The sequence below is a fragment of the Elgaria multicarinata genome, chromosome 4 (genome assembly GCF_023053635.1).
Source record: "Elgaria multicarinata webbii isolate HBS135686 ecotype San Diego chromosome 4, rElgMul1.1.pri, whole genome shotgun sequence".
Taxonomy (NCBI): domain Eukaryota; kingdom Metazoa; phylum Chordata; class Lepidosauria; order Squamata; family Anguidae; genus Elgaria; species Elgaria multicarinata.
Window position 1 is genome coordinate 109,229,322 of NC_086174.1, and position 18,272 is coordinate 109,247,593.

The 18,272-nt window shown below is 42.6% G+C and overlaps 1 protein-coding gene across 1 annotated transcript; it reads left to right on the plus strand.

The window, feature by feature from the left end:
- Positions 1 to 351: 351 nt before the first annotated feature.
- LOC134397915 (cell cycle control protein 50A-like) lies at positions 352 to 14,273 on the plus strand. Its single transcript, XM_063124935.1, has 7 exons — positions 352 to 854; positions 5,614 to 5,727; positions 8,816 to 8,923; positions 9,673 to 9,760; positions 10,502 to 10,651; positions 11,675 to 11,881; positions 13,623 to 14,273. The coding sequence occupies exons 1-7, from the start codon at positions 549 to 551 to the stop codon at positions 13,814 to 13,816; spliced, it is 1,167 nt and encodes a 388-aa protein (XP_062981005.1). The 5' UTR covers positions 352 to 548; the 3' UTR covers positions 13,817 to 14,273.
- Positions 14,274 to 18,272: the final 3,999 nt, after the last annotated feature.

The following is an 18,272-nucleotide window of genomic DNA, read 5'->3' on the forward strand; positions in this document are numbered from 1 at the left end:
ATAATAATAATAGTAGTAGTAGTAGTAGTAGTAGTTCTGGAGTTCAGATTGCTCATAAGCAAAAGTTATAGCGTCTCCGTCCCCCCACTGTTACGTTGATAGCACAAGTGTTCTCTCCTTCTATACCTCCCACGCCCGCCTGCTTCTCCCAGCGCCGCAGTTCGGTTTGGGAGGCTTCTCGACCAGCTCTGCAGTACTGTTTTGGGAGGCTTCTCGACCAGCTCTGCAGTACTGTTTTGGGAGGCTTCTCGACCAGGCGCTGCAGTTCAGCTTCCCGTTGGACAGGAGGAGCTAAGAGCCATTCGCAGAGGAGAGGCCGTCTCGCGTCGCCGCGTGGGGCATGCGCAGGACGCCGCCGTGAAAGCACGGCGGGTGGGGACGCCTCCGGAGGAGGCCCGGAGTATCTGGGTCGGCTGAGGGTTTGCGCGAGCGCAAGAGCCGCTTAAACGGTGGTGGGCAGCGGCCGTTGCTCCCTCTGAGGCCTCGCTCGTTTCCTGCCTGCCTTCTTTTTCAACGTCCACCCCACCCTCCCTGAGGACGGCGGCTCAATGGCGGTGAACTACAACGCCAAGGCGGAGGCAGAGGCGGACGGGCTCCCGGCGGGCGGCATCGGCTCAATGCCCAGCAGCAGCAGCAGTGGAGTGGCCGGGGCGGCCGGTGTCGGCGGGGCGGCCGGGGGCGCTGTCAAGAGCCGCAAGCCCGACAACACGGCGTTCAAGCAGCAGCGCCTGCCGGCCTGGCAGCCCATCCTCACCGCCGGCACCGTCCTGCCCGCCTTCTTCGTCATCGGCCTCATCTTCATTCCCATTGGAATTGGCATCTTCGTCACCTCCAACAACATCCGCGAGTTCGAGGTGAGAGGAAGAAGCGGCGGAGGCAGAGCGAGTGTGGGCAAGGAGCCGGGGGGGGGGAGAGGGTCACGCGGCTGTCAGACAGGACCCTCAAGCTGTGGGGATGGGAGGTTATGGGGCAGGCAGGCAGGCTGTAGAGAGCCCCACGCCTCCCGTGGCGGCAACCTTGGACGAGTCTCGAGTGTTGAGGGGTGGGTGCGTGGGGAGAAGGGGCCGGGGCGGTTGAGAATGAGCGACCGGACTTGACAGGCGTTGGTTTGCCTCACAAGCCTCGCATTGTTTAGCACCTTCTCTGCGATTGAATGCTTGTAGTGATGACGCAGGACCTGTGGGCAAAGATGCACAAAGTTGGTGCTAGTGGCTTACAGGGAGGAGGACAGTGTCTGTGGGAAGTGAGGGCGGATTCACGCCTTCTTTTCTGTCACTCCGGCTTGGTTTATACAGGGTGCAGGTTAAGCCCTTATTTATTTACTTCTTTTATTGCATTTATATCCCATCCCATAGCCGAAGCTCTCTGGGTGGTTCACAGCCCTTAGCTGTCTAAGACCTGGTTCAGACAACATTATTATTATTATTTATTTATATAGCACCATCAATGTACATGGTGCTGTACAGATAACACAGTAAATAGCAAGACCCTGCCACATCCTATATAAGTCAAGCGTTTTAGTAACTTTTGTTTTACGCAGCTGTTTGTGTGTGTAAGAGAGAGGGGGGAGAGAAAGATGTGAGAGCTGCCAACTGAAGTAACTTCCTGTAGAACAAGGAAACTCCAAATTTGAAATCATAAAAGTTGCTGTGGTTATAAGGAGGAGGAGAAGAGGGTAAAATGAAAATAGGTGTATGAGAGGTAGGAATGGGGGATATATTGGTGGTGTATGGATGTTGTTTCAGTGAGCGTGTCAGTTGGAATAATTACTTACAGCGAAGTGTTACTAATTCCAAAATATCATCAACACAAATGGCATAAAGGCTAGTAGTAATGGGGGGAGGGGGAAGCATTTCCATAAAAAGTCATCATTAGAAATTGCAAAAATGTTGTGGATAGAATTCCTGGCCATTGGCCATGCTGGCTGGAGCAGATGAGAGTTGCAGTCCATTTGCAGGGTACCAGGTTGGGGAAGGCTGGTATTTACTTTGTGGTGTTTTGTATTATATGTAACAGTATATAATACATAAAAGAGCATATACAAAATGGTTTTCTATTACATATCATCAGTAGAAATACGGAAAGAATGCAATAATGACAATAAAGCTTCCACCGTTTAACTTCTACAAATCCAATTTGCTTTTCTGGATGGATACCTTTTTTAATGTTCTCCCTCAATGTCAGAGTAGCAACATTCATCCACCCATGGTTTATAAAACAGCAAGCCCCTCTTCTTCCTGAGGCAGTTTTTTTTGCCATGATCACAATAGTTTCTTATTTCTACAGCTTTCTATACATTCTGCTCTTCATTCTATGTGTATACATATATATCTCTGACCTTTCCTTGTGCTCCTTACAACTCCAATAGACTTCATTTATTATATTTTTAATCTACCCAATAACCAATGTTCTCTGAGCAGATTGCAAATAGGTAAAAGAGTAAAATTCCATATAGACAGTTCAAAATATAAAACACAATACTATTATTTAAAAGGATAAATTACAATATAAAACAGCACAGGAAGCCATAAAGAACTGTGCAGGTTAAGCCAGCAGGAAATACTGCAAGGTGTATATGAGAGAGAAGAAGAGAGAAACAGGAAGTACTGGGAAAACGGAAGTGGATTGCAAAAGTGGGAGTTGGGTATTGGATTTGTGACATAAGAGGATGAGTAGGTCAGGGGTGAGTAAGAAGCTGGAAGGCCAGGGCATGACTGACAGCTGAGGCTAGAATGGAATGGTGGGTAGGATTAGTGGCAGTTGGAGAATGTCAGGTAGAAAGAGAACGAAGACAGTTAGTGAGAGGTCAGGAAAGTGGGGGCTGAGTTAGGATTGAGAGATAGTGACTGGGTTTGCTAACCCATACTTTATTTTAAATTAGCCACTCTACATGCCAGTACTACACCTCCCAGCATGCCTTTGGCAGCCTGCAGGTGCCCACATCCTCTGAGACATCATCTTGTTGCCAATGCTCCTCCTCAATAGAGCACTGAGGAGGAGTATCGCCAAGGAGGGGAGGTAAGCGGCTGTCAATGGATGTGCCCAGCTCTGGTCAATCCTGCTGGGACTGCCTTGGCCTGCGCTTCTCACCCAACAAGTGCTCCATCAGGAGCCTGTACTGAAGAGCCGGGCCGGGCTGGGCACTTCCCCCCTAAGATGCAGGCATGCGTTCAAGTGCAGCCTGAAGAGTTAATAATTTAACATAAATTGCAAAATCAGATATAAACAAATCTTTTTAGTGGAATGGTCTATTTAGGTGTGATTACAGCTATATGAAGAGTGCTTACTCATGTACTCCCTCTACATCAGCCTTTGTCAACCTTGTGCCCTCCAGGTATATTAGCTCCAGCCAGCATGGCCAAGAGTCAGGAATCCTGTGAATTGTCTAAAACATCTGGGGGGCACAAGGTTGGAGGCTGCTCTACATGGTCTGCATCATGCTTAAAAGAGTCCGTTCATATGTATTCAGCATTTGCTACCATTGTACAGCCTAGATGCTTCTGTGCTCCCTGCTTTACATGTTTGGGCCAGCGCACAGGACTGTAGTCTTAAGTGTGATGCTTGATATGTGGAGCACTTCAATGGGTAGGCACATTTTGTATGGCCATTGTTGTATTTTTAATCAACTCTGTGCAGCATAGTTTCAGACAAGCGTAAGGTGGATTAGGAAGTATTTTCAATAAAGCATGTCATAATCACCAGGGTTTAAAGGTACAACAGTCAAAGTATTTATTTATTTATTTATTTATTACATTTTTATACCGCCCAATAGCCGAAGCTCTCTGGGCGGTTCACAAAAATTAAAACCACAGTAAAACACCCAACAGGTTAAAGTAATAGCCAGTTTCTATGTGTGTTCTATTACTTAATACCAGAATCAGCTTCTTAACATGCTTTTGAAAATATAATGAATAATATAATGAATTGATACAAATACAGTTGTCAGTTCTTATTCATGATATTTAATTGCTTCCAATATTTGAAGTTGATGTATAATTTATGACTCGCAACAGACCCTGAATAATAAAGTATTATACTGGATATATAATTTGAGTATTGTTATAGCAAGCATGCATTTAAAGAGGGAGTATTGCTGCGGTTTACACTGATGATTGCTTCATGTTGGGACACTGATAAGTTTGCATGTTGAGAGGCTATGGAATGGTCACCTCAAATTTATTTAAGGTTTCTGTAAATACTGTATAGCTTTAAGGACTAACTATGCAATCTCTCCACTTCAAACATTCATCTATATTTTAAAATATTTTAAAATTCCGGGGGGAGGGGGATAAAACCTGTTTCCCACTATGCAATAGAGTAGCATGGTGACAGAAGTAAAATAATAGCAATATTGAACAAATCCTATACTCTGTTCTCTGATTAAAAGAGACATTCATTTTTAATTGTACATTTTGAACTGATTTAAAGATAAGGTTGAGATGTACTTTATGTCCTCCTGATGCACTCTGTACTGTTAATCGCTTTCTAAAAATAAGCACCTTTGTTTCCATGTATAAGGACACAAAGCATATAAATCTGTCAGTGCTCAGATGTTTGCTCCAGTACTGTTGCTAAAAAGAGGCTTTCAGCTTTTCCTTGAGATAAAAATAAAAGACGATTATCTTGTGACAGACGCAGCCATTATTTTCTTGCTTGGTATCAGCACTCAGAAGTATTATGGCTTGAGTCAATACTGCTGAAAATATTAAAAATACAAACTGTAAAAATAAGAGTTTCAGTGTTGGGGACAAAATTCAGGGGTATCTAAGTGGCATATAACTTTAAATATCAATGGCTTATGTTGACGCCTTAGTCTTGATAAAGCTTGTTTGAGCAGGTCCCTATTTTCCAGTGTCATTTCTTAATCCTGATAATATTCACATAATAAAACAAAAGTGATGTTTTAATTCTAAAAATTATGAAGCAGTGAGACTCTGTCAGTGCTTTTGAAACTCAAGTAAGTGAAAACAGTTGTATTCGCTGCTCTAAAGTAACTTTGCAGAAATAACTGATCATGTGACTTCTTTAAGCCAGGAGTGGCCAGAATGTTTGGCATTCAGGACTCAATTGGGTGTTTTTGCCATCGCATTCAGATGTTTCTATAAAATCATGAGGTGAAACAGATGTGAACGCCTTTATTTCCAAAATTTCTTACAAAATTATTTAAATGATCTAAACATTTATGTGAACCTACTCACCTGATTTGCTCCATTCATTTCTTAATGTAGACATTAATTTGTAATAAATAAATAAAATAAATAAATAAATTTGTATTTTTTCCCCCAAGTAATCAGCTGTCTAAACTTTTTAAGTCTTTAGGGAATAATGGTGGTTATTAAGAGAAAGTTTTATGCATGAACTAAATAGAAACTTTGAGATGGCTCATTGAATTGCCATCAAGTGCAATATAGCCATACAATCTCTACCTGCCTAACTATCAAAGCAGGATGCACTTGACAAATTAATCTTCTGATTACAACAGTTGTCAGCTGTAGTGTTAGTAGTGAATTGGCTATATATGTGTATTGTGGTTTGGAGATCTTGTGTGTTTATAGTCATCACTCTTCTCTTCTACCCCTCTTCTTATTTTTATCTACCCTTTTTCTTCTGCAGATTGATTATACTGGAACAGAGCCAAATAGTCCTTGTAATAAATGTTTAAATGTGTCCTGGAACAACACACCTTGTTATTGCACCATTCACTTCAAATTGGATCGGCCATTTGAGGTATGTTACCACCTGTATTTAGGTATATATGGCAGAATGAAGAGGAATGTTCCTTCTGCACTCATGTACTGTACAGTTCGTAACTGGAGCTCCTTCATATTAGACTCCTTTATTTGGTCAAGTAGTTTATTAGTTAACCCATCTACTAATTTACCCTTATGCTACCTGTTTCTTAAAGCAAATCTCATGTTAGTGAACCAAGGGACGAACTTGAATAACATGTCTTTAAGTTCAAGGATTTATGATGAAATGATTTCTGCAGTATTTTTTTTAAATAAATAAAAAAATGTATTAAATGAATCCTGGTTGCACAGATAGGCATGCTGGAACTGGGAATACATCAAATAAGGCAGTGCGATGCTTGGCATGTTATTTGCGGCCTATTGGCACTCTATATGACTCTTTCCAAACTTTCTGGGTCTAGTAGAGATTAGATGGGGCATAAGCTGAAATTGAATTTGAATTAATATTTGGAATTAGCACTAGCAACCCATTCGTTTTTTTAAAAAAAAGTATATTCACAATTTTTATTTAACTTCCACATTTTTAAATATAACCAAACTCACATATACCAAATAAATACATAAAAACATAAAAACATAAAAATAAAGAAAACCTATAAATATGTATATACAATAAAAAGAAATACAAAATAAAAATTCATATAAAATTACTCTTGGTCCAAGTTTCTCATAAACGCTGAGGTATGTTGATAATATATCTGAATGTTTGTTAAGTAATGTACTCTCTCAAAGGAGGGAAGAGCAGTGAGATCCTCAACCCACTGTTTGGTTGAGGGGGCAGGAGAGGGTACCTTGTTCTTCTAGTATGAGTCTCTTAGCCACCATGAGAGCCAGGATCGTCCGCTGCAGCTCGCCAATGGATAATTTCCACACAGTGGGAATACAGTTTAGTAATGTGTGGACATCTTTGAATTGTAATAAAGTACCCAAGACAAAATTGATGTGCCAAATGTCTATCCAGAAGGGAGCCACTACTGTACATGTGCACATCATATGCATCAGTGATGCATCTGCCATCCCACAGTGCCAGCATCTACTGGAAGGTGATGGATTTTTCTGAAACAGGTGCTGCAGTGTTCAGTACACCTGAAAGAGCAATTTCTGTTGTATAAGGCGTAATTTCAGGTTGGAGAAAATATTACATATCAAAGTCACCTCCACTTTCCATTGGTGTGTCTGTATGTGAAATTCCAGTTCCCTATTCTACTTCTCTCTGAATGTCAAGCTTACCATATGTCACCAGTTTTCTATAAATTGCAATTGTTGGTTTGGCTGCTTGCGTAGAGCTAATCAGTAATTGTGGAGGCTCTGAGGCACCAGTTGCTGGGGTACGTTGGCAGGAGGGTGCTGTTGTATTTGTCCTGCTTGTGAGTTTCCCATGGGCAGCTGTTTGGCCTCTGTGTGAACCGAATGCTGGACTAGATGGACCCTTGGTCTGATCCAGCATGGCTCCTCTTATAGTCGCTGAATCCTGCCGGACCAAAGAAGGTGCACAACATATGCGGTATTTGAAGGTGTTGCCAATGTGCACTTTGGTGCAACTGATATTTTCTCTTTAGATCTGTAAATGGGAGAAATTCAGTCTCTACCCAATAGTTGATCCAAAGTGAGGATATCCTAGCAACCCATTCCTAAAATATCTAAAATCATTCTTTTTGCATCTTCAGAATTGTAATTTTATTTAGTGTGTTTGGCACAAGCCATTTGTTCTCCTATAACAATTTAAATCATTATTTCGAATGAAAATGGTGAATAGCGTTATTAGATTGGATAGCCACATGTTTCCCAGTTTTATTTTTCAAAAACCAGTCAATGATTGTTAATAGCAGATGGTAAGTAGAAGTACACGAAATTTTTCCACTTCTTTACTTGGCAGGGGCAGTTTGATCCTATATTTCAGGGATGGGTAACCTCAGGCTTATGGTTCAATTTGGCCTGCCTATTTGGCCTGTGGGACCTCAGCAACCTCCTCTCTGGCTACTGGGGGATTGGAGGTGGAGGCAGGGGAGTATTCCCCACTGTAATCTTCGCTATCTGGTAGGAGATTACGTGGCGATTCCGGCACAGAGAAAGCCTCAGAGTGATTCACTGTGTGGGGAAGGAGAAGCAGGAGCAAAATCAGCTGTGTGCTTTGCCAGTGTTTGTAGCAGCTGGCTAAATCCCAAAGTCCTACAAACATTGGGCAAGTGTGCTTCACCTTCCCCACACAGAGAAGCCAAAGAACTAGTGAAGCCAGCTTCCCAGCCGAAGATCGAATTGGAAAATCTCCAGCTAATGCTTTGGCCACGGATATGATAATGTAAAGGGGTTTAATAAACTCCCCCATCCACCCCGCAAACGGCTAGAATCCTAAAGCTTAAGCTGAGTATGAGTTTTAGAAGCAGGTGACATGTATTGTATTAATGTACTCTATTTGATATCAAGACCTAAGGTTCTTTGGAGTCATCTAGGCTCATTTTTATTCATCTGGAGCCTACAATTTTTGACTGGTGAAGCCAAAAATAGTGTCACCAGCCTCCCTCTCCTGGTCAAGCTCACCCCAATCTTTCCTTCAGGAACTGCTAGGCAGGAAGCATTTTGCTTTTGGATGCCAAGCAGGAAAAAATGGGATTGGTGGGAGTAGTGCTGATTTGGCCCCAGGTGGCCAAGGCTCTTCAAGCACCTTAGCCAGGCAGCTGCCAAACAATCCCCACCTTTCCTCCCAACTTTGTAGCTGGTGGGGTTCCTCATTGATCCCCACCCACCTCTGCAGTTTCAGAGTTGGGACAACAGCTGTCCGCTTGCCGTGCTCACGTAATATGGTCACACTTTCCTGGAGCCCTATTCACCTATTGCATTGAGATTAATGCTTTCTTTTTCCAGGGTTACCAATTATGCAGAAAGAGCCTACACATGTAGACTCCTATATAGAATTGAAGTTGATACGTGGAGGTTTAGAGTGCATCCTTTCCCCCCACCCTTAGCCACAAGTTGAGTGTAGCATGTGACTAAAGCTGCTGTTTCATCTGAATCCTCCCAGTATATGAATAACTGTGCACATTGCTGCAACATCTCGTGTATTTCAGAGCAACGTATTTATGTATTATGGACTGTCCAACTTCTATCAAAACCATCGCCGCTATGTGAAGTCTCGGGATGATAGCCAACTAAATGGAAATAATAATTCTTTATTTGTAAGTAATCTACTAGCATCTGTCTTGTGTCTCTAGCTTCTGCTACATCAATCACTATGGCTTTTTAAATATTAAGGCAAAGCATGTAGAATAATAGGAATAAAAAAATAGATTGCAGGTTAAGTGTGGGCGGGATATAGTGCTGTTTCTGATGAGATGATGTCCAGATACTACTCTTTATTCTTGATAGTGAGTTGTTATAGTAGTTGAAATGAAGAAGTTTTTACTGAAATGTAATCAAATGTGAATTGTGTGCTCATTGAGTGGGCACCTTCTTCTAAGATGCACCATATTTCTAAATTATGGCTGTAAAACTACTCTTGCTGGTTAAGTAAAACTTGTCAAACATATTATTTTAATACAAGCCATCATCTACGTCTGTAATTCTACTTTGGCTACTGATAATAAAATTTAAGATTTGTTGAGAATCAAAACATTGTTTGCTGCCTAACTTGTGGGTACTTTTCAAGCTGGGAATACAAGTTTTCAAATCTCTCGACTCTTCCCATTTTTCCTTCTAGTTCTATTCTTAATTCACAAATGATGTAGATGTAGTAGAGTGTATTGGCTTCCTCTGTTGCCCAATAGTTTTATCCTGTAACTTGAACTTTTTTATATATAAATATGAACATAGGAAGAGTTGTTACAATATCAGTTAAGCACTCTGTGTTTAGATGATGACTAGCTTTCCTTGCATGAGATCAAAACTGACCTTTTCCTTTGCTTGCTTGCTTTTTTTAACCAATTAGAACCCCAGTAAAGAGTGTGAGCCTTACCGCACCAGTGACGATAAGCCCATCGCTCCTTGTGGAGCCATTGCCAACAGCATGTTCAATGGTAGGATTTTGTTAACCAAGTTACATTTATAGGCTTGCATTTCAAACTTGTGTCCATTAAATCCCCACACTTCCTCATTCTTTCTCATAACTGTAGTTTGAAGCACTTCCCTAAATAGAATTCTGTTCAGGTTTCCCCCATGGAGTGGTTTGATTCTTTATCCTGAACAATTAGAATTTTCTAACTTTTAATCACCTCTCACTCTGTAACAGTGAAAGGCCGTAGATCAGTGGTGGAGCATATGCAGGTTCATTCCACAGCGTCTCCAGGTAGGGCTGGGAAAGACTCTTGTCTGAAGACCTGGAGAGGTGCTGCCACTTTGTGTAGACGTTACTGAGCTAGATGCACCGAGGGGTGACTTGGTATAAAGCAACTTCTTATGTTCCTACAACATGGCTGGCAGGCTGATTTCAATAAACTGGTGAGCTTGGCAGCTGTTGCATTTAGGCTTATGTGACATCACAGCTGCTCAGGGCATGGTTAGGGAGAACCAATAGGCTTACCATATGTATTTCCAAGTTTTGTCCTTCTTGAGTTCCTGTGACATGTTTTAAATAAATAAATAAATAGCCTGCCTTTGTGTTTGTCACATCTGTATATATTGACAGCTAAACCCAGAATTTGAAAATAGGATGGAGATATATCAACACTCTGCTCTCATCTGTGATGTAATTAAGTTTTTACATGGAGCAAAAGAAGGAACCTTGAAAATGATTAATTTCTACTTGCTTTTCGTTCTAGATACCTTGACGTTGTATCGTATTGAAGGTGATGGCACTAAGCCTATACCTATTACTCTGACTAAAAAAGGTATTGCTTGGTGGACTGACAAAAATGTTAAGTTTAGGAATCCTGTTGGAGAAACGAAAAACTTGACAGTACTTTTCCAAGGTAAGGAGATAATGCTTCAATGTAGCTGAACCCTTTTGGACTTGAAGGGGGGGGGGGAATTTTAGTGCACTTTGAAAGGAAAGCGAAATATTTATTTATTTTATTTATTTATTTATTACACTTATATACCGCTCCCATAGCCAGGGCTCTCTGGGCGGTTTACAGAAATGCAGTCTTGAAGAGTGCAAGTTGATGAGGAAAACTGTGTAAGATTAGATATACATTCTTGTATGAAAGCTTTTTTTATGGGTTTTGCTTCACTCATTCTCTCCAGACTTTTAGAATTCCTGTTCAGATAATTGGTATTAGCTCTGCTCTTGTGCTGCTGCTGTATTTATTCTTCCTCCTCCCACCCCCATTATTGCGTGGGAACTATGCAGTGTTTCTTTGTTCTGCTGCTTCAAAAGTTTGTTGCAGAAATATTTTCAGTATTGTCTGGAGGAAGATTTATTTAGTTATTTACTGCATTTCTATACTGCCCAATACCTGGATGGTTCACAAGTTGCTGGGTGGATAGGAGGTTGCTGTTGCACTCATGTCCTACTTGTGGGTTCCCGTCGACAGCTGGTTGGCCACTGTGTGATCAGAGTGCTGGACTAGATAGACCCTTGTTCTGATCCAGCATGGCTCTTCTTATGTTCTTAAGATATTGGAAATGGACTGGGGCAGAAATTTCTGCTGGTTAAAATTAAACAAGACTGACATTAGCATTTTGGTCCCTGTCACAACCTCTAAATGCTGTCAGGAGAATAAGTTAGGCAAATATTAGTGTGTTCACATAATTCCTCTCATTTTTTTTTAATCCTGAAAGATATTGCTGCACTGAGAAGAAAACACTGAGTTGGGGTGGGGGTGGGGATAAAGCATGTCATGGGCTTTGAGGGAGATCTGAACCAGGGTAGTTTTAAAATATTTTTACTAGAATTTGGAAAAAGCAACCCACCCACCTCTACACACACACACACACACACTTTGTAAGAGACATGATAATCACAGATACTATTGTTTTTCTTGTTTTTAAAGGCACATCACAACCAGTCAACTGGCTCAAACCAGTGTATATGCTAGATTCAGATCCAGAAAACAATGGCTTCATCAATGAAGACTTTATTGTGTGGATGCGCACTGCAGCATTGCCTACGTTTCGTAAGCTCTATCGCCTTATAGAGAGGCAGGATAATTTACAACCTACTTTGCCGACTGGAAGCTACTCCTTGGAAATAGCATACAGTATCCTTTATTGAAAGTTCTAAGGAATTGCAGTTGGTAAGAACTTCTTGTAAATGTTGACATCATTAAATAGGTAATTGCCAGTAAGTCTGCTTCTTTCTAAATGTGTGGGACGGAAGCAAAAGGAATGTACAAAAGCCACCATAGTGGGGTGCTCTGAATTTATTTTGGCCAGCAGATTGTTTTTTTTAAAGTTGAGTGGATTTAACGCTTCTAGTGCATATTACTTCTATATTGTATTCTTCTCCAACATTCTCTGTCTTAGAGCTATCAGACATAAGGATTCCTTAGGCTCTCCAGGGCCCCCTATACAAATTACTGTATTCTCCCTTGCAGTAGGAAACAGTCCCCTTATTAGGTCAAAGGGGCTAACTTGCAGGTGTCCAGGACTGTAGAAGTGGTGACATTTGCATTCCCTACTTCCCACCCAGCATTTGTAGTGTAGGGAGAAGGGTTAGTGGAATGGTGATAGTGGTCTTCTGGTTAGTGGGAAAGGGAACTTGAATAACACTTGTTTTTAGGTTAAGGGGCAGCTGTGTGAAGTGTTTTTGGCGGGCAAGAAGTGATACACATGGAGATAGAACCTTTTGGGATATCACGCTGGCGTAATGGTTTTGGCAGGTAAGATGCAGAAGAATGTCACAATGGATGGGGTTGGATATTAGCCCCCTTCACATGTTACTTGATAGAAAGGGAAATTTATTTGTTTATTTATAGAACAGTCGAAGCGGTTTACAAAAGGTCCAAAACATAAAACCCATGATCAGGTAAAAACATAATAAAACAGTAAAAACGACAATTAAAAACATAATTATGAAAGCCAAGGTAAAAAGTTACATTTTGACCCCCTTCCTGAATGCAGAGAGAGTGGGGACCAGTCCCAGCTCCAAAGGGCATGCATTCCAGGAAAGTGTGTAGAAAGATGCTGCAGGGCTATACCTGTACCTCTATCCATTATTATTATTATTATTATTATTATTATTATTATTATTATTATTATTATTTATTGCATTTTTATACCACCCAACAGGTGAAGCTCCCTGGGCTGTTCACAAAAACTAAAACCATTCAAAGTATAAAACAAATAGTATAAAAACATGATATAAAATATATGGTTGTTCCTTCCAGCCCTACCATTGATGTGTTCACATGAACGTCTGAGGCAGGGAGGCATTCTTGCATACATGTAGAGGTCTCTGCAGTTATGCTGGCTAAGGCTAATAGAAGTTGTGCTGCACCCAACCACCCTGCCCACCCCTGATGTTGTTAACTACAAGTTGCCAATCCCTGATTTAGCAGCTAATCATTTGTCCCTAATGTGTCAAAACTAATGGGGATTTTCTTTAGTTATAAATTCTGGGTGTGCTCTTTGACCCTTCACCCCATCTCTCCTAAAATCTCAAAGGGAAAGCACATCAGACCACAGTTCTGCTTTAGCCCAATGGTAATCATCACAACCATGCCATAACTACACTAAAGCTTGTCACTCATTTTCCTTTTATCTTCTATAGCCAACGGTCTTGCCTCAAAGTCATTCTTATGACAATTCCTTTATCTGTTCATAATGTTTTGAATAACAAAATAGCTTTTTTCATAAAACTTTGAAACCAATAGCATATGTATTTCAAAGCTCTTTTTTTAAAAAACATTCTCCATTCTTTGGGTTGATGCGGTAGGTTATATTAGCACTATCATGCTAGCTCACCATTGTTGGCAAATATTTTTCCTATATCTGAATCAGATTATCCTGTGCATAGCTTTGATGGACGAAAACGGATGATCCTGAGCACCATTTCATGGATGGGAGGCAAAAATCCATTTCTGGGAATAGCTTACATAACAGTTGGCTCCATTTGCTTTTTTCTTGGAGTAGTGCTGCTTATCATTCATCACAAATACGGAAATCGGAACAACAGTGCAGATATTCCCAATTAATCCCATTTTTTTTCAAATCAAATGTACTGCATGTGCATTAAGGCCAGTTCAGGATGGACACAGCTTTTGAAAGTTCATGTCATGCCACATTTGCTCACCTGGAAAGGCTTTGGCCTGCAGCGGGATGGGTGACTGCACGTGGATGTTGTCTGCTATCAATTATTCACAATGCTAACTACATCTTTGAAGTTCACAGTATGTTCCATCAAGTGTGCCTGGCATGTGAACTTGTGCAACAAAAAGCTTTCTTGTTGACCAGTGACTTTTAACAACTAGGGCTGTGCAAACTTTGGGCCTCGGATTCGGAAATCCGAATCACGGAGAGGATTTTATTATGGATCTGCCATTTCCTTGCACATTTCCTTGTAAGCAAGTTACAGCCTACAACTCCCAGCCTGCAGTGCCTGGAAGGGCTGCACTTAGCAGGGCCCAGGAACAGTGGGCACATGTGTCCTTGCCGCCACCCGCCTGCTCCCTGGTGCGATCGCTGGCTCCTAGGTGCAGTCAGCTGCTTCCAGTGCAATCTAGGATACTCCAGTGGCCCTGGAGGGGTCGCTGTGCATTCTGCAGGTGTCCTGCAGCCACCTGCTCTTGGAATGCACGGGGACCTTTCCAGGGTCACTGGAGTATCCTAGATTGCACTGGCCGCAGCTGACTGCACCTAGGAGCCAGCGATTGCACCAGGGAGCAGGCGATTGTGGCAGTGGTGGCGAGGATACATGTGCCCCCGTTCCTGGGCCCCAGTAAGTGCAGCCCTCCCAGGCACTGCATCCTGGGAGTTGTAGGCTGTAACTTGCTTACGGGGCTTAGGGCTGTGCATGAAAATGGCAGATCCATAATAAAATGATGGATCCACCATAAAATGGCCTCCGTGGTTTGGATTTCTGAATCCAAGGCCCAAGACTGCACAGCCCTATTAAAAACTGATTTCAACATGGAAGTAACTGCTACATGTAAAACCGTTGCTTTAAAATTTGTGTTTCTGGATGTGTTCCTGTTTATGTGGGTAGATTTGTTAGGGAGCTCGCACCCAGGAGCCGGCAATTGTGGCAGGGAGGCAGCGATCGCACCAGGGAGCAGGCGATTGTGGCAGTGGTGGCGAGGACACATGTGCCCCCGTTCCTGGGCCCCAGTAAGTGCAGCCCTCCCAGGCACTGCATCCTGGGAGTTTTACATGTAGGCATGAAATGGAGTGAGGTGAAAGAACTAGGACTTTAGAACATCTGAGGAATGAAATTGTGGTAAAAGTACATCAACAGGAGTTTCCTGCAAAGTAGCCAAAGCAAAAATAACCTAAGGGCTATTTTACACATTACACAGCAGCAAACCTCAATTTGCCACTCATAGGTCACTGCTTGAGTGTACCTGCGTGATATGTGACTCTGTTGGTCAATACTTTACATTTTTAGGTGTATACACCTATGTATTTTTAATACAATATATGGAAATAAATTCCAAAGAAATTAAGGAGACTTATTTCCCAATAAACATGTATAAGATCAGGGTGTGAGGAGGGTATCAGACAAATTTGTCATAGAACTCAGCTAGTGAGGAGAAACCCAACTGGTTTGCCTTGAAATTCATACTTCAGGTTTTGAGGAGATTTCAGAAGATGACATTGTTTTGATTTATATAACGCTTGCACATAGAGCTGTTTGTAATTTTCTGTTACTTTGAAAATCATGTACATTAAAAACATAAACTTGGTGGTGTGTGTCCTCACTTATGTTCCAGTAATCCTCTCACTTCTGCAGCTACTCTGCTTCAGGGGTGGGAAGGAAGGAAGGAAGATGTGGATCTATTGGGTGGCTTGCAAGTAGATTGTAATGGACTGGCAAAAAATTCTGACTCCCAATTGTGTAACTATGGCAGCAACAATAAATAGCAACAATAAAATGACCTCCCCCCCCCCCCCCCGCCTTCTCTATTATACTATTGAAATGAAAACCAGGAGTGGCTTTTTACGTGGAAGGACTGTGAGCTTCATTCATTTGTGGTTCTCAAAAAATTCCTAGGTTAAGAATGATTTAATAGTATACTAAAGCCCTATTCAGGAGTTCAGACACTAGGTATAATCATGAGAAGAGCATGCTAGCTCATCCCCTCTGTGATGGAATCGCTCAGCGATTCCCCGGCTGGAGAAGGGGGAGTCTGACTCAGCCAGCCCAGACACATGCCCCTTCACTGCCACTTGTTAACCCTTTAGAGTCTAGGTTCTCAAGGAAACAACACCACACTCCAGAGATAGGGACCAAACACTTTTATTCTTCATACTACACACTCCCGTAATGGTCCACATATTAAGGTAAACACGCAAGAGGTTTGGGGAAAAACATGGACAAAGGAATGGCACACTTAGGACAGCAGGGACTAATACCTCCCCCTCCCCCTTTACACGCTCAAGCCAATTAAATTCACTCTCTCCCCACTTTGCCACCCACCAGCCGTAACTCCGGCAAGGTCCCTTGCCCACTTGTACCCAAACCTAGACTAAAACATAAACATTTTACTCTGCGACTCAACCCCTTTGTTGTTCACTCCAACTCGGCTTTACGCCACTGGAATTAAGACTCCTTCCCTCAGCGGCAGCATCGAGCCTCCGCCATCCAGCCGGCCCAGCGTGGGTGCTCTAACTCACCACGCACACACTGAACTCCTGACACCCACAGGAAAGAGACTGGACCCTTAGGTGCCTAGGCTTTTTATCCCTTTCTGGGACCCCCTTGTCACCAGATCCACCCTAACCAATAGAAACCCCATAGCAACCCACACCTCTCCCGAAGGGAGGGGGAATGCTCCCAGACATTGCACAGCCGCAACTTACTTCTTCTTCGTGGTCTCTGTGCATCACACTTAATGGGGCTCTGCGCCTGCACGGAGCCTCGATCGGACTTTTAATAGCTGAGAACTTTTTGGGCGGGAACCCCTCCCCCACCGTCAGGGCGTATATATGTGGTGTTCCCACCCACTCCCTCAGTTCCTCTTCGACCGCTGCCGCTTTCGCTTCGTCGGGACTAGAGTGTTCATACTCACCTCTGCTGAGATCCTACTCGTTTCTTCGCTTTTCTTCTTCTTCTTCTCCTTTCTTCATCTCCTGGAAAACAAACAAGAAGAGAGGAATAAAATTGGACGGGTAAACGTTGCCCATAGCATCCTCGAGCGCATGGCCTCAAAGGCCCCGTTTACAAAATGCAGCCAGTGTGGCAGTAAATTGCCACCCTCCGACGGACACACCCTCTGCCTTCTGTGCCTCGGAGAAACCCATATTGTCGAGTCCTGCAGGCATTGTATGTCCTTTTCTAGGCAATCAAGGAAAAACAGGGCGGACAGACTAAAATCTCTTTTGTGGCAAAAAGCCCTCCAAACCGTCGATGCCGGTCGTCAACCCAACATAGCATCCATCGACGAAAACACCGCGTCTACTTCAAGAAACCCGCCTATCAGTCTCCCAACTTCTGGGAACTCTACGGCTCAGAATGCGGCTAAAAAACTGACTAAAAAGGCAAAAAGACCTAAAGTGTCAGCCGAAACACGGCCCAAGAAAAGGAAGGAAAAGAATAAGAATTCTAGTCCTCCAAAAACGCCGCCGCCACCGCCTCCCATTTTGGGCTCTCCGATTCGAGTACTGATATGGTCTCCATTACCTCCTCTGGTTATTGAGCCTATCTCGACTGCATCGGAGGGAGAAATTGTGGAATTACCTCATCTGTGCATTCCCACTGTCCCCACTTCGGTGTCAATATCTGTCTATACCGATGATGGTTTCTCCCGAATCCAGAGATCGTCGTCGGTCTTGAGAAACTGAGGGAGTGGGCGGGAACACCACATATATACGCCCTGACGGTGGGGGAGGGGTTCCGGCCCAAAAAGTTCTCAGCTATTAAAAGTCCGATCGAGGCTCCGCGCAGGCGCAGAGCCCCATTAAGATGACCACTCGAAGAACTACAGTTACAGGTAAGCAACCTGCATTTTCCACCCTCGGTACCAGCCCGGGGAGGCATTATCAGATGCCAGGCGCTTCTCACAGCGCGGCCTTGGCATTTCACTTGCTACTCCCTTTTAGACACAAAGAAACTCCTCTCCCTTGGATGAAGCAAAAGATGTTCTTTTTTAAAAAAATATTTTTTTTCTACAATACTTAAACATACACCATTACAATTAAAGAAACAACATACTACATAAATGTTGAATAACATCAATATCATATCTATATAACAATCAAACTTAACATAAGTGCACCCCCCACCTCGGGATCTCATTCCTGATTCCAAAATCTCATCCTTTCTTCTGCTGGTGGTTTCCCACTTCCCTTAGAAAACACAAATATTAGGAACTGTTTCCAAATTCCTTCAAAATCATTTGTTTTAGCTATACCTCTTCTCCATTTAATATTACTAGCCTGAAGTCTGCCCACCACAGTTCTACTTATGTTCTGTCTACACTTTCAGATCACCAT